The 14,062-nt window shown below is 40.4% G+C and overlaps 1 protein-coding gene across 1 annotated transcript; it reads right to left on the bottom strand.

Annotated features, from left to right (window-relative positions):
* Positions 1–4,426: 4,426 nt before the first annotated feature.
* LOC137379259 (tapasin-related protein-like) lies at positions 4,427–11,021 on the bottom strand. Its single transcript, XM_068049975.1, has 5 exons — positions 10,951–11,021; positions 10,468–10,788; positions 9,419–9,730; positions 7,683–7,782; positions 4,427–7,054 (listed from the first exon to the last, which is right to left on the bottom strand). The coding sequence occupies exons 1-4, from the start codon at positions 11,003–11,005 to the stop codon at positions 7,685–7,687; spliced, it is 786 nt and encodes a 261-aa protein (XP_067906076.1). The 5' UTR covers positions 11,006–11,021; the 3' UTR covers positions 4,427–7,054; positions 7,683–7,684.
* Between the last annotated feature and the right edge of the window lie 3,041 nt (positions 11,022–14,062).

Raw genomic sequence — 14,062 nt, 5'->3', positions numbered from 1 at the left:
CTCTCTCGCTCTCTCTCTTTCTCCCTGACAGTTGCAGGGAGCGGGATCTTTGAGCTCCCCTGCTTTGTGGTTGGTCAGTTTGTTTGAAAGCCGCAAGTCAAGATAACAGCTGATAGCTGCTGTCATCGGGAACAGCGGTTTTCCAACTTCACACAGCTCAGGGTGATATGCGGCCTTTTAAAACAAAGTTGCACTCTGCCGCTGTTCTCGCGCCCAGTAGCTGCCAGCTGTGAAACTGAAAGCGCGATTTTATTTATAAAAAATCCAGTCTGAAGAAAGACAACGGGAAATTTCTCGTCTCTGAAATGCATCCATGGTCCCGTTGGACAATTGTGGCGGCCGGATCCTGTCCCGCGGGCAGTATGTTGGACAGCGGTGTTCTAAAAGGAATTGTTATACAAATACTCATGGTAGAATTATTGTTTGTGGTCCTATCAAGAACGAGGAAGTTGCGAAAGAACAATGCCGAATCTCTCTAGGCCTAGCAGCTCAGACTTACCAAACCTACCTGTTTAGAAAACCGTGGGGAACCGGCCGAGGTCTCTCACATAATTATTTTGAAAATATTTTAAATCAAATATATCTAACAAAGTGAAGGTAACAGTTGTTTTTGCAAATTTTAAACACTGGTTAAACGTGGACCCGGTGAGTATTTTGATGTTTGAAGTAAGAGAAGAACTTGCGAACACCAAAACTAAATGTCGGTCAGCCCAATCGAGCAGAGCGTTTGACATATATATGTTAACAAAGAGGAGATCGCCCATCTTGGCCAACACTGAGAGAGGCACAGCATGGCCACATCAAGATCCTACCAGTTGCAGCGATTTTCCCCACCATCCTTATAACCTTAACGCTCCTGCCCTTTGTAGCACCCTCCCCAAACACTGGGCGACTGGAGTGCCTTTTCTCTTGCTCAAACACAAACACATGGAGAGGGTACACCGTTTACGGAGGGAGGGTACACAGCAACTTCCTTCCAGCATGTAGAGTGATACCCCTGTGCATCCCCTCCCTGCTCTCTTCCAGTATGCAGAGTGAGACTCCTGAGCATCTCCCCTCCCTCCCCCCTTCCAGCATGCAGAGTCAGACCCCTGAAACCGAACTTACCGCCCGTCGCGAAACATTCTGCCTTTGACGACCCGCCGCTTTTCTGTTCGTGAACGGAACGGCACGTGACGGCCGCTTGTTCGAAGTAAAATCAGGAAGTGCGCAGGAGAGGCGGCGGGTTGCAGAATCTGCAGAGGTAAGTGCCGTTTTTTAATTGGGTGCCGCCCCCGAGCGGCGGGGGAGGGGGGATGGGGTGGGATTGGTGCACCTCCGCAGGAGGGGCCGGTAAAATTCTGCCCGCTGTGTGTATGTAATATCACGAGTACAATGCATTAGATTTACATGTCAATTGATTTCATTACAGATTGTGAAATTGTTACTTGACGAATATTCTTTTGTTGTTCAACACTTTAGTTTTGGACATCAACCCGAACATGTGTATGGTTTGCAGGATGGTGAGAAAAGTTTAACTCAATATTACAAGTCTGGACGCTGATTCTAAATCCCCCCTCTCTAATAAAAATCTGACAGACACTTAGTTTTCTCGCATACTTTATCCAGTGTCTGTTAAAAACACATTAAGTGTGCACAGGATTGTTGAAGTGATAAGATGCGATGCCTTATTCCTAAACGCTAGTCGGCGTCATTGTAATCTCTTGACCCCCGTTGCGAATATTATCATCGGTGTCAGTATCAGACTGTATTGCGGGTGCAATATCTGACGGTTCTTTGATAAATCCTAGTGGTTCTGATAACTCGTCACAACCTTGCAGAAATGTTGAAAAAACTGTATTACCAACCAAAAATATTATATGATTACTCATGCGATTTTTTGTTACACATTATATTTTTCACCAACCTTAAATGGCCATAAATTAAAATAATTCATAGCAGGAAGAAATTAAGTATAAAAGCGAAAACGTAAAATATTTCTACAATCTTTATTGTGTAATTGTAATCGCTCTGTCTCCTTCGATATTGATTATAGTATTTCGAAATAATTTTCTAGATTTGGACAAGAATGGCGTCGGTTTGTTGAGATGTTACGGAATCCCAAAAATAGTTTTAATTTAAAATTGTAACCATTGGTGGATAATCTAATCTGTATACTACTAGCGGGAGTGTGCGTGTTGTGAATGTTCAAATGTCTTGCTAATGATACCAACATTGGTTAAGGGAAGGGCATAATTGGCAACTAAATATCCCAAGATACCGATGCTTCAGGCGGGATAGAGAGGGAGGTAAAAGGGGTGGAGCAGTGCATTACTGGTCAAAGAGGATATCACAGCTGTGCTGAAGGAAGGCACTATGGAGGACTCGAGCTGTGAGGCAATATGGGCAGAACTCAGAAATAGGAAGGGTGCAGTAACAATGTTGGGGCTGTACTACAGGCCACCCAACAGCGAGCGTGAGATAGAGGTACAAATATGTAAACAGATTATGGAAAGATGTAGGAGCAACAGGGTGGTGGTGATAGGAGATTTTAATTTTCCCAACATTGACTGGGATTCACTTAGTGTTAGAGGTGTAGATGGAGCAGAATTTGTAAGGAGCATCCAGGAGGGTTTTCTAGAGCAGTATGTAAATAGTCCAACTCGGGAAGGGGCCATACTGGACCTGGTGTTGGGGAATGAGCCGGGCCAGGTGGTTGACGTTTCAGTAGGGGACTACTTTGGGAACAGTGATCACAATTCCGTAAGTTTTAGAATACTCATGGACAAAGACGAGAGTGGTCCTAAAGGAAGAGTGCTAAATTGGGGGAAGGCCACCTATACCAAAATTCGGCAGGAGCTGGGGAATGTAGATTGGGAGCAGCTGTTTGAAGGTAAATCCACATTTGATATATGGGAGGCTTTTAAAGAGAAGATGATTAGCGTGCAGGAGAGACATGTTGCTGTGAAAATGAGGGGTAGAAATGGCAAGATTAGGGAACCATGGATGACAGGTGAAATTGTGAGACTAGCTAAGAGGAAAAAGGAAGCATACATAAGGTCTAGGAGGCTGAAGAAAGACGAAGCTTTGAAAGAATATCGGGATTGTGGGCGCAATCTGAAACGAGGAATTAAGAGGGCTAAAAGGGGTCATGAAATATCTTTAGCAAACAGGGTTAAGGAAAATCCCAAAGCCTTTTATTCATATATAAAGAGTAAGAGGGTAACTAGAGAAAGGATTGGCCCACTCAAGGACAAAGGAGGAAAGTTATGCGTGGAGTCAGAGAAAATTGGTGAGATTCTAAACGAGTACTTTGCATCGGTATTCACCGAGGAGAGGGACATGACGGATGTTGAGGTTAGGAACAGATGTTTGATTACTCTAGGTCAAGTCGGCATAAGGAGGGAGGAAGTGTTGGGTATTCTAAAAGGCATTAAGGTGGACAAGTCCCCAGGTCCGGATGGGATCTATCCCAGGTTACTGTGGGAAGCGAGAGAGGAAATAGTTGGGGCCTTAACAGATATCTTTGCAACATCCTTAAACACAGGAGAGGTCCCAGAGGACTGGAGAATTGCTAATGTTGTCCCCTTGTTTAAGAAGGGTAGCAGGGATAATCCAGGTAATTATAGACCGGTGAGCCTGACGTCAGTGGTAGGGAAGCTGCTGGAGAAGATACTGAGGGATAGGATCTATTCCCATTTGGAAGTAAATGGGCTTATCAGTGATAGGCAACATGGTTTTGTGCAGGGAAGGTCATGTCTTACCAACTTAATAGAATTCTTTGAGGAAGTGACAAAGTTGTTTGATGAGGGAACGGCTGTAGATGTCATATACATGGACTTCAGTAAGGTGTTTGATAAGGTGCCCCATGGTAGGTTGATGGAGAAAATGAAGGCGCATGGGGTCCAAGGTGTACTAGCTAGATGGATAAAGAACTGGCTGCGCAACAGGAGACAGAGAGTAGCAGTGGAAGGGAGTTTCTCAAAATGGAGACGTGCGACCAGTGGTGTTCCACAGGGATCTGTGCTGGGACCACTGTTGTTTGTGATACACATTAATGATTTGGAGGAAAGTATAGGTGGTCTGATTAGCAAGTTTGCAGACGACACGAAGATTGGTGGAGTAGCAGATAATGAAGGGGACTGTCAGAGAATACAGCAGAATATAGATAGATTGGAAAGTTGGGCAGAGAAATGGCAGATGGAGTTCAATCAGGGCAAATGCGAGGTGATGCATTTTGGAAGATCCAATTCAAGAGTGAATTGTACAGTAAATGGAAAAGTCCTGGGGAAAATTGATGGACAGAGAGATTTGGGTGTTCAGGTCCATTGTTCCCTGAAGGTGGCAACGCAGGTCAATAGAGTGGTCAAGAAGGCATACGGCATGCTTTCCTTCATCGGACGGGGTATTGAGTACAAGAGTTGGCAGGTCATGTTACAGTTGTATAGGACTTTGGTTCGGCCATATTTGGAATACTGCGTGCAGTTCTGGTCGCCACATTACCAAAAGGATGTAGATGCTTTGGAGAGGGTGCAGAGGAGGTTCACCAGGATGTTGCCTGGAACGGAGGGCGCTAGCTATGAAGAGAGGTTGAGTAGATTCGGATTATTTTCATTAGAAAGACGGAGGTTGAGGGGGGACCTGATTGAGGTGTACAAAATCATGAGAGGTATAGACAGGGTGGATAGCAAGAAGCTTTTTCCCAGAGTGGGGTTTTCAATTACAAGGGGAGACGAGTTCAAAGTGAAAGGGGAAAAGTTTAGGGGGGATATGCGTGGAAAGTTCTTTACGCAGAGGGTGGTGGGTACATGGAATGCATTGCCAGCGGGCACGATAGCGTCTTTTAAGATGTATCTAGACAGATACATGAATGGGCAGGAAGCAAAGAGATACAGACCGTTAGAAAACAGGCGACAGATTTAGTTAGAGGATTTGGATCGGCGTAGGCTTGGAGGGCCGAAGGGCCTGTTCCTGTGCTGTAATTGTCTTTGTTCTTTGTTCTAACACTAATCACTGCTGTGTCAAATCGCGAATAAAACTCTAGTCAATATACGCAATACGGAAAATTTTGGACAGGTAGAGCAAAAATTGTGTAAGGTCGTTTGGAAGCATCGCTCACTTAAATGGCTAACGTTATTTTCAATAATGATGAAAATGATAATTATACACGGTGAAACTGAATACAAAGATCAGTGAACTAAAATAACATTGATCTGCTTCTTTTCCACAGGTACATTTTCTCCAGAACGATTAATTACTGTTACAAAAAAAACAAGACAAACATTCTAGTTCTTGTTTCATGCCTTACAAAATAGCATTCGCGTTTGTGCTGATAAAGGACACTACGTAACTCCATGAAATATACTTGTTTCATTATTAATTCGGAAATAGAAGTGCAAACCTTAGTCCAGAACCGAAATTTACAGCACATTTAAAGTGGAGAATGAAAATGAACCTTTGTTTTCTGCAATAATATCAGCAATATTACGATCCTAATCGATTTTTTGAGGAGGTATCCAACGTGGAAGAAAAAGTAATGTCGATAGATGTCAATTATATGGGTTGCTAGAAGGAACTGGACACATTTTCACATATAAGCAATTGTTCAAAAGAAGAGACCATGGAATTCCAGGCAACCTATTGGCGTTGAGAGAGAATTGCTTTCAATGAAGGAAAGAAAAGATACGTAATGCATATGCACTCAAACTGGCCGGTTCTGATTATCGGTGGACCTCGGGCATCAGTACAGATGTACACATCAATTTATTTCGACATTACTTGGATGAGGGTATCGAGAACCGTGAATTTTACTTTGTGCACGACATGATTTGTGCAGCTCCGTTAATAGTGCACACTTGAAAAGGGAATTGCAGGGGGACATTAACCTATTCAGCGATTACTCAAAATTGTAGCAGGTAGAGATCAAAGCGGCAAAGTCTAAATTCCTCTCCTTTAAACCTAAGTGATCTGTGGTTCAAATTAAAAAAACACTTACATCTACTGGACACTACCTTAAAAAAAATAAAATGCCCTTTATCTCACGAGCTCTGGAATATTAAACGGTTGGAAGTTAAGGCAAAACTGCACAGAACTCTCGTTATACCACATATGGATTACTGCATATAGTTCTGGGCAATGCACCCCAGGAATAATATGTTGGACTTAGACAGGATACAGTACAGCTTCCCCGGAATAGTACCGGAGCTAATAAGATTAAATTACAGGGATGGAATGCACGCACCAGGAGTGAATATAATGGAATTCACTCTCTCGAAATGCTGTTGAAAACAGATCATTTAAAAATTTCAAAAGTTTGATAAGATTTTGTGAAGCAAATTTATCAACGGTTAGAGAATCACGGCGTGAATATGGAGGTAACATACAGAACAGCCATGTGTTAATTGAACGGCAGAGCAGACGCGTAGTACAACTGCTGGCCCTATATTCTGTATTATGTTCATTTTGTTGTTGATCCGAAACTTCTAAAATCTGCAATGAAATTGTGGCATCATAACGATTTTAGGCTGTGCGTAATGGGCCTTGATAGCAGCTAACCTGAGCAATATCCATCCTGGAAATATGTATTGTTTTAGTAATTGTAACATGATTTAATAATTGTTTCCTTTCTGTGGGTTACGTGATTTTAAACCATTTTTTCCCCCATATTCTTGCCGTTACATTTTTGATTTCTTGGAGCTATTAAAAGGATACCCGCTCCCTGCACAGACTGTCGGGAAAAAAAGTATGTCGTGGTTCGAGTGATTTCAGATAAAAATAAAGCTCATCTGGCAACCTTAATAACTTCAATAGGTTGTCTATTTGAAACGAAACAAACCTACTCTAACTTATAACATACTCAATTCGGTTGATTAATGCTTATTCTTAAGCTCACAATCCACAAATGAGTGATATCATATTAGCACTTTGAAGAATTAATAGTTCGAAAACACATTTGACAAGTAATCGACGCAATCTTTCAGAGAAATCTACATTATTCGAAATTGTTCTTGTTCCTGCTCGAAAGTCTTCCCATTCCATTTCTTCTATTTCTTGCAAACAGCGAGTGAATGCAGCACTGAAATGAATTAAATATTTTTAGAAAGCATGTGTAAAGTTCTAATTGGACTGCAGAATCATACAATGTGATTATGATTAGAGACACAGGAATTGGACATTTTCAAAGAATAGAATTAGATCCTCAAAATCAAGCTGGAGATTCTTAATTATTTCCAGCTAGCTGTCAAGGTGACAAATTATATACGCAATGCACTCCATTCAATTAAACAAAGCAAGGCTTGATCGAAGAATCCGTGTTGATGTGTTTGATGTTACTTCAAACGAGACGACCATATTTACGAAGGAATATTGTTAGAAATTCGAATAGAGACAGAGAAAGAGAGAGAGACAGATCCACTAACCAACAGTTATGAGTTATGATCACATTCTATTATGTAGAACCAGTTGTAATACCAACCATTCTTGTTATCCTGATGATGCCCCACGTTCGTACATTTTAGTGTGCAGTCAAGTTACTGTCCCTTCTCAAAGCAGGAAGTTATATTTTCATGGGTCACTGTTTAAAATGGGACAAGGACATAGGGATGGGCAATAAATGCAGGCCTTGCCAACGACGCTCACGTCGCGTGAAGAAATAATAAATAATAAAGCTACTATGAAAGTTTACAGAAATGGCGGAAAATTACCTTTACATTTCCTTTAATTGATGTCGCTTCCAAATTAAGACAAAGAATAGTAGACATATCAGACTATATCCTATACATCCAGAAATCAGCAGATAATTGCCTAAAAAAATTACAGAAAAATGTTAGACATTGTGGAAAGTATAACACAGTCGCAAACTTAAAAATCATTTGCGGGATTAATCGCATTTTCTATAATTACACAGTAAAGTAGTTTAGCAGCCATGATTTAACGACGATACCATCTCTGGTTTCTTTTTATACAGTACTGATTTATGAAACCGGGAAATACTAGTGATACTGTTGCAGCCCGAGGAATGAAGATACATTTTCTATTAACCTAGTTGGAGCGGCGGCTATTTATAAAGCTATTTTCGAGAGTTCAGAAATCATAGCTCCTTTTGGAGAAAGGAAGGGATTTTCAAAAAGAATGAACATACAAACATATGAACAAGGAGCAGGAGTAGGCCATTCTGCCCCTCGGGCCTGTACCGCCATTCCATAAGATCATTGCTGATCTGTGTATGGACTCAATTCCATTTCCTGCCTAACTCCGAAACCGTTTGAATCCCTTATTTGCCAAGAAAATGTCTACCTCTACCTTAAAAAACATTCAATGACACTGCCTCCACCGCTGTCCAAAGAAGAAAATTCCACAGAATCACGACACTCTGTGAGAAAAAAAAACTCAGCATCTCTACTAAATGGGAGACCCCGTATTTCCCCACAAGGGGAAACATCCTTTCCACATCCACCCTGTCAAGTCCCCTCAAGACCTTATATGTTGCAATCAGATCACCTCTCATTCTTCTAAACTCCCATAACTACAGACCCAATCTGTCCAACGTTTCATCATAAGATAACCCTCGCATCCAGGAATCAATCGAATTAACGTTCTCTGACCTGCAATTAAATCCTTTCTTAAATAAGGAGATCAAAATGTACACAATACTCTAGATGTGATCTCACCAATTTCCTGTACAGCTATAGCAAAACATCTCCCCTATGCCCCCTGTAGTTAATTGATTAATAACCTTAAGTCTGTAAATTCTGGGTACCAGACCTTCTGTCACGGGAAATAGTTTCTCCTCAATTCGTCTATCAAGTCATTTAATGATTTTGAACGCCTCTCTGTCATCATGCATTAACTGTCCCTGTTCTAAGGAGAACAATCCGTGTCTATCTAATCTCTCCATGTAATTGAAATCTTTGACTCAGTTACCATTTCAGTAAATCTCTTTGCGCGCTCTTTAGGGCCTCGGCGTCCTTCTTAAAGTGCGGAACCCGTTAAAGTGAGGCAATTGCAGTCGATTGGTAAGGAAATGAAGCGAAGTGTAAAACGGGCTGCCAACTCATAATCACTCTTTTCTCGATCCGTGCTAAATGGTAAAATCATTCTCTGCATCGCCTCGCCTCTACCGCCTACCACCGTAACATCTAATCAAAGCTATTCCATTCATGAAAATAGGAAAATGGACATTTTTGAACGAGGGAAACAATACTGTATATGTATCATTGGTAATGCGAAGAGAACCTCATACATGCAGAAGGTTAATTCCAGGTCTTGTGTCTTTTTTGCACTTAACTGCAAAAATAATAGAGCCATAATCTTTGCTGCAACTGTAATTTTATATACTCTCGAAATTTTTCGGAAAACAAATTATGTTTTGTATTGACTTGAATGGGGTCTTTGATGACAAATAAGTTAGAATATCTCAGTTATAGTGCTGGCCACGTACCTGCTTTAGGATATGTAATAACATGCGTGACAGTTAACGGAGTCCGAAATGTGATGTGTGATACCAGACAGATATAAACAGTTCCGCTCTGAACAGGCTGTGTCTCTTCCAAATAGCTGCGAGCTTCATACAGGCCGCCTGCGTTTCGCTGCTGAATGACATATATCCCGGTTGTAACTTCAATGCCATCTTTATACCAGCCGAAGTTAATAACGTCCGGGTAAAATGCAGCCGCTTGGCACACAAGTGTCAGGGACAATGCTGACCCCCTTCCAGGTTCTCTGGAGACAATTGTCACTGCAGTTGGAGGTACTATAAAACAGAACACAAAACAAGCAAGACTAACACCCTTATTGATAGACATGCTGTCATATATTAAATTATTAAGACACACGTGATTTAGGGATTTACGAACCATTATTACCGTTTGCTTATGACCACTTGCCGCGTTTTTTAAGTGGACGTGTGGAAATACTCGTATTCCTGTGAATTCTAAAAAAATGAGCGCCGTATGTGGGGCAGACCAGATGAGAAAAAAGGAAGAATTTCTAACTTGACTAACAATCGTCGGCCTTTTCCTGCACCGATTTAAATTCTGGCAGTATTGCAGATTGCCAAGACTTTTTCAATGTAATTACTTTCTGTGCATGCTCTTGACATTCCGGAAAATGGTAAAGCACGCAACATTGCGCTGCTACATGTTGCATTGTGGAGAAGATAATCGCTATCTACGTGTGCAGCAATCCCATTTGCAATATATAACTATGAAAATGAATTTATTGTAGTTCCAGCAACGGCACATTGAACTAACGGTCTTATTTGTTGCCAGTCAGCTGGGCAAATATATTTCTGTAGCCCAGATTTGATAATGTGAAGAATGAAGTACTATCTGTAACATGAAATCTTGCACGAAATATTTGACTTCCAATATTCCGTTGTGTATACTGATTTGTTATATTCATTGCAAATATTCTCCGACGCTTGGTCCATTTAACATGAATTTATAAGTCAGAATTGCATCGTATATTCTGCGCTATCTCCATACTCACCCCATACAGTTAAATTAGATCCAATATGGCTTCTCGTAGTGTATCCCTGATAACTGACAGTGCAGTAATATATTCCAGCGTCCTGGAAGCGTACATTGGCGATCTGAAGAAACGCGTTGAATTTGTTTATGAAACCAAATACTTTTCGCTGATCAGTCGCTGTACTTAAGTATTTATCGTCACCTTCTTTCGACCAGTCGATGCTCACCTGCGAGTTATCTTGAATGGAGGGTAATGAACAATGAAAAGTAACGTTTGATCCTTGAACTGAGGCCAGACTTTCAGGAAGTTGAACCACTTCGATTGAAGTATCTGCCGAAACTATTAAATATAAACAATGTAAAATTACTTATAATACATCCCAGGGACAGAAAAAGGCTAAAAAAAAGTTTAATGCAGCTGTATGTCTATGAATGAAAACAATAACTACATAGTTTATGTTTATGTTGAGTGAGACTGGGTAGTAAATAAATTAACAGGCACCTGCGTAAACGATCCCCAAAGCTGAGAGACACAGAGCCAGCTTATTCTTCAGCATTATGAACAACGTATTATTGCAGTCCCTCGTTGAATGTGATGAATCCATCCTGATTTGTAAGAATGATCTTCAATTTATTTAATATGGAATACGTCACGATGACGTTCGTCACCCGGTCTCTGCGCGTTCAGAATTGAGTGCCTTTTGTTGGGTGATATTCACGCGGCTTTCTGCACGGACCGGTTTACCATAGTTATCCATCCTATGCAGAAGGAAGAACCATAAATTTCTATAGAAATGGGCACAACTTTACATTTCGAGGTAACCGCCACTTTTTGAACGAATAATATTAATGGTCCGAAGTTTGCGACAATAATAACTGCAAGGCTCTCGGCAAACTCCTTTCTTATGGGGTACATCTGGCAGCAAAACATGGCGTCCACACATGCGAAGTTGCATGTGGAAATGCAGACGTTGGTATGAGCGATATCCTTCTTCTCCACAGTGCGCGCTATTTCATACCTGCAGGCTAGTCTTGGCAATAAGATGACAGCAGTGCATGGATATTCCATTCTTACTCACAAGTAGGGCACTAAAAACTTCTAGAATATTTGGGGCTGCTGCATTCATGAGTAAGTGACTTTTTAATGATCTGATCGTGATAGTCTGTGCTGAAAAATCTCTTTGACACTGGTTTTCTCTCTTTGCAGGTATAGAATCTCATTTCTAGGCAGCAAGTGTTGAATATAAAAAATAATGCACGTATTTTTAATTTTTTTTATCCGCCGTTTATTTACCGCCCATAATCCCATGTGTATTTCCCAATTTTTATTTCGCTTTCTGAACATAATTTAATTTTTATTTATATTTCCTGCTGTATACTTCCTGGCTTAAACACTGCTGGTTTGTGAGTGTTGTTCAATCTGGTTGGTTACAGAGCCGCACTGCTGCTTGCGCTGCTCACATACTCGACAGAGCCACTCCAGAGGGTGCCTCGCTGAAAATGACGCGGAACTTGAGGGAATTGAGAAGCTCAGGAAAACTCTCTAGGGACCAATCAGTAAGATGAACGGAACCGTTCCTTCGCCGCTCACTGTAAAATCTGGGCCAAAGATTTGTTCTTCTGTTATATCTTTCAGTAAGGTGTAGGAAAATGTTCCTACCTATGGTAAGCTAATTGTTCTGTACTTCCCTGTAGTTTTTGTATCTTCTTTCCAAATAAAAAAATTATATTAGATATCAAACCGTCCTCTAATACTATTCAATTGTCTAAGAATTTTTTACGATCATGTAGCATTGCCAATGCTCTCTCTCCCTGCCTTGTTTAGATATGCGAGGATTCTACCCATCTGGACAGGGATTCTTTCCGGTCTACATTGATTATTGCATCCAATATCTGCCGCTTTCCGTTTTGAACGTCCTCATGCCATTTTTGACCTCATCTTCTAATGTCATGGCTGCCATATTTGCCTCACTGTTACATACCGAGGCAAACTAATTATTCAATATTTCTACAATTTTACTGCCATAATGGGCCAAGTTGTTATGCTCAACCCTTATTGACCTGCCCAAGTTTCTATTGTTAGTTATGTGTTGAAAACAATCCTAGGTAGTACATTTTTAGTGTAACTAGACCATCTTTAGATTAATTCCGTATTGCATTCGCTGCAGTAAGCTAGCAAGATCAAGTAAGCCATCGTAGTACTGATAGGTGGCCAAATGAGTCATTTGTGTGTTGTGGATCAGCAACTGCATCAATCAAATTAATGTATTAAGTAGTAACCCATCAAAAAAAACACACATGGAAATTGACATGGATTGAGCTGTAATTAATGAATTAACAATCCTAATAGAAAGAATCCGTTTTAATTTAAATGTATTAACACTAAAAATGAAGTTTTAAATTGTAACACAAAGTCAACAGAAAAAAAATATTGTGACCCTGATAACATTGCATAGCTTGGCTAACAAAGAATCAACTTCTGTGCAAATTCATACTGTGTAAGGAGATAACAATCGCAATGAATATAACTCTTCATAGATTTTTATCTCAATTATTGGTAAATGTTTTATCAATTAAGCCCCAATTACAGTAGGATAGTAACCGACATCACAGGGTCTGGACCAACCATCAGATAAACCACAAGGTGGTCTGACGCCCAAAAAAGGGATAAAAATAGAGACTCCGAGTGATATCTTGGCTAGCTAGTCATGTACTGGATGCTTCGAAAGGCATAATGTGAAAGAATTATGTCAAAAAAGCACCTTGAGGAACACCACAACTTCGTATTAGCCTCATCACATGATTGAAGCTGTAAAACACTGTTTCGTATTGCCTTTCAAAATAAACTTTCTCTTTTAATTTACTGTTCTAGAGTCCATCGTTGGCTTTGCTTATATCTTGTACGAAAAGACATTTATTTGATTTTGTTACGTTGATTTGAGTTAGTTGGTTTCATAATCAAGAATTAAATTCAATGAAAATACTCAAGATGCATTAAAAAAAACTATAAATTCGTTAGTCACAGGCTGGCGGTTTAAGAAGAGGCCAGGTAGAAACTACTTTTTCCAGCAGTTGGCTCCGCTGTATGAAATTGTTATTTTCAACACAGAAACGGGCATGACGGCATATCCACTTATTGACAGTGTGGATCCACATGGATTCATTATGTACCATCTTATATATATATACAAACAAATATATATACAAACTGGGTGGTTTTATTTTAATAAAAAAAAAGTCAACAGATGAAACTCTCCGCCGAACAAAGGCGGTGGAGGGGTGCAAGGCCACATAAGATAATAAAAGGATATCCGATTAGCAATGTTTTTTTTAAAGAAAAGTAACTGTCAACTTATTTCAGGAAAGGTGGGCTAAAGATAATACAGAAAGACGTAAGAATGAAATCCATTTCCTCACAGTACAAATAAAAGTTGGCCCGCATGTCCGGTGAAGAAATTATTTTACTGCCGTCTGAATGTTTAACTAAAGAAAACGACAGTATAGTTTCACGATGTTATAATGAAAGCAAAATACTGCAGATGCTGGAAATCTGGAATAAAAACAAGAAATGCTGGAAATACTCAGCAGGTCTGGCAGCATCTGTGGAAAGAGAA

The sequence above is a fragment of the Heterodontus francisci genome, chromosome 17, assembly GCF_036365525.1.
Source record: "Heterodontus francisci isolate sHetFra1 chromosome 17, sHetFra1.hap1, whole genome shotgun sequence".
Classification (NCBI taxonomy): domain Eukaryota; kingdom Metazoa; phylum Chordata; class Chondrichthyes; order Heterodontiformes; family Heterodontidae; genus Heterodontus; species Heterodontus francisci.
This window is presented reverse-complemented; position numbering and strand designations above follow the sequence as displayed.